General features: G+C 48.2%; 1 protein-coding gene across 1 annotated transcript; it reads left to right on the top strand.

Moving 5' to 3' along the window:
- The first annotated feature begins 353 nt into the window (after positions 1 to 353).
- On the top strand, positions 354 to 852 carry LOC149242581 (uncharacterized). The gene is made up of 2 exons (XM_089370886.1): positions 354 to 490; positions 572 to 852. Exons 1-2 carry the CDS (start codon positions 430 to 432, stop codon positions 850 to 852), a joined length of 342 nt encoding a protein of 113 aa, XP_089227012.1. The 5' UTR covers positions 354 to 429.
- Positions 853 to 2201: the final 1349 nt, after the last annotated feature.

Here is a 2201-nt window from a genome sequence, read left to right on the forward strand (position 1 = left end):
ACAGTGAGAGACATAGTGCTGCGCACCATCCTGTTCATGGTGACCCGGGCAGCGGGCAGCATGGCGAACCACGAGGCATCCAAGACCCATCTCCTACTAGCCCTCGAGTGCCTCGAGCCCACCGTGTTTGACTGGTGCACTGCAGTGTGCAACAACATGAAGAGGCAATTGAGCAACTGCCGTCGCGGAGAGACGAAGCAGTTCGGGTATGGATCGATCCTGGTCCCGCTCATTCTGGAGCGAGTACCAGCCATGCGACTGCAGTCTATGGCTGTGGATGCCCCCAGAGATCCTCGAGAGACGAGGGCCTCACGATGGGCTCGGATTATGCCACGTGGGGGTGGCGGCCGACCACATAGCTGGGGGGTATATTTCAGAGACTGGTTGGACCAACAGGAGATCTTCGTACAGGATTGGCCATATGCGGGGATGGATTTCCGCAATGATCCTGACTTGGTGCTGCCTCCGGGTGAACAGTGGGATGATGCAGGTATGACACTTTTTGTCTTTTGAGTTTTGTATTTTTTTAAAATTTTTATGTACATGTCTTAATAAATGTCTTGTCATGCAGATGTGGGGCCTACTAGACCGATTGGCCTGGCTGCCACGGCACGGAGAGAGGGCCCGGGAGCCGGAGCTTTGGCCTTAGCCCCTCCAGGGGCCAACACACCAGAGATTGTGGCTCGCAACCTTGAGGGGTTGCTGGAGGGGGTGCCGGATTTCCAGGGGGTTGAGGAGGTTCCTGTGGAGCATCAGATCCACACAGTGGGTGTGGAACCCAGAGTGCACCGCCTTCTGAGGCGGGTGGCACGAGCGGCTGTGTACTACAGAGAGCACCATCCAGCCGATTAGTCACCTAGGTTTTATTTCCACTGTTTATTTTGAGACATTATGACTCAGGTGTATTGAGATTTTGGGACATGTACTTCTATTTTTGAGCGCCTCAGTGCGCCACACGATATATATATATATATACATACCGATTTTTGGATGAGTCGTTGTTACATGTGATGATGTGTTATCTTGTGTTATGCGTTTGTTCAGTACAATTTGTGATCTTATGTATGAATTTGCACGACACTCGACTCATGGATTTTATATGTTTAATGCAAGCTTAAAAACACACGTGCAAACTATGCTTGGAATGATTTATTTACATATGCTTATGGTCTTACTATGCTGTTCTTTCCTTCCTTGTATGATGTTTATCTGTTTCGCAAATGTCTATCTAATACACGATTTGCCAATGCATCAGTCAACGTATTTAATCGTCTCGGAATATGCTGATAAGTAATGTAATCGAAATTCCGTTCTAACAATCTCACACGTAGGTACAACCTTAATATGCGCTGGTCTCTGATGGAATATCGCCTGTTGAGTTGATGGACAACCAGCTGGGAGTCCAGGTTCACCACTAGCTCTCGGATGCCGAGGTCAACTGCTTCGGCAAGTAATTCTATTACAGCACTGTATTCGGCAACGTTGTTAGTGGTACGACCTAGGCATACACCCTGCAGGTTTATCAACTCCCCGTGAGGATCGTAGATCACCCACGCTGCCGAAGACAAATTACAAGTACTACGGCAGGCACCATCAGCGAAACCATCATAAGGAGTACGAGACATCTGCGCAGGAAAGAGAAAGCATAATAAGGGGCAAAAACACGCCTTCACACCAAAGCAAAAGAAACTCATGCAGTAAAAACTCAAAAACACACGTATATACAAAGTGACTGTGAGCAGCTATGCATAGTACTTCTTCAGATACAGCCCATTTCGGGGCTTGTCAAGAGGATTTCCTTCATAATCAATCAACTCATATGCGCCCTTTTGTAAAACACGTTTCACGATGTAGGGACCTAACCACATGGATTCGAGTTTTCCTGCCCCCAGCTTATCCTTAGCTTGATCGTAGAGCAGTACTAAATCTCCCTCAACAAAGGAACGAGGATGAATATTCTGATCGAAGTGAGCTTTGACTCTCTTCTTCTGCGCTTCGATAGCCAGAGAGGCCAAACGACGAGTCTCGTCTAACCGTTCTAGGTAAAGAAGCCGTTCCTCCACCGGAGTGGTGTTGGGAAGCAACTCGACAGCTAATTTTAATGAAGGAATTTCACATTCGACGGGAAGGGTAGCCTCCAGTCCATAGACCAGTTGAAACGGGGTGAAACCGGTGGCATCCTTCACAGAAGTCCGGTAGGC

This window comes from Pinus tabuliformis, chromosome 8 (assembly GCF_031772625.1).
Source record: "Pinus tabuliformis cultivar Carrire ecotype Pingquan chromosome 8, CPIR1, whole genome shotgun sequence".
NCBI lineage: Eukaryota > Viridiplantae > Streptophyta > Pinopsida > Pinales > Pinaceae > Pinus > Pinus tabuliformis.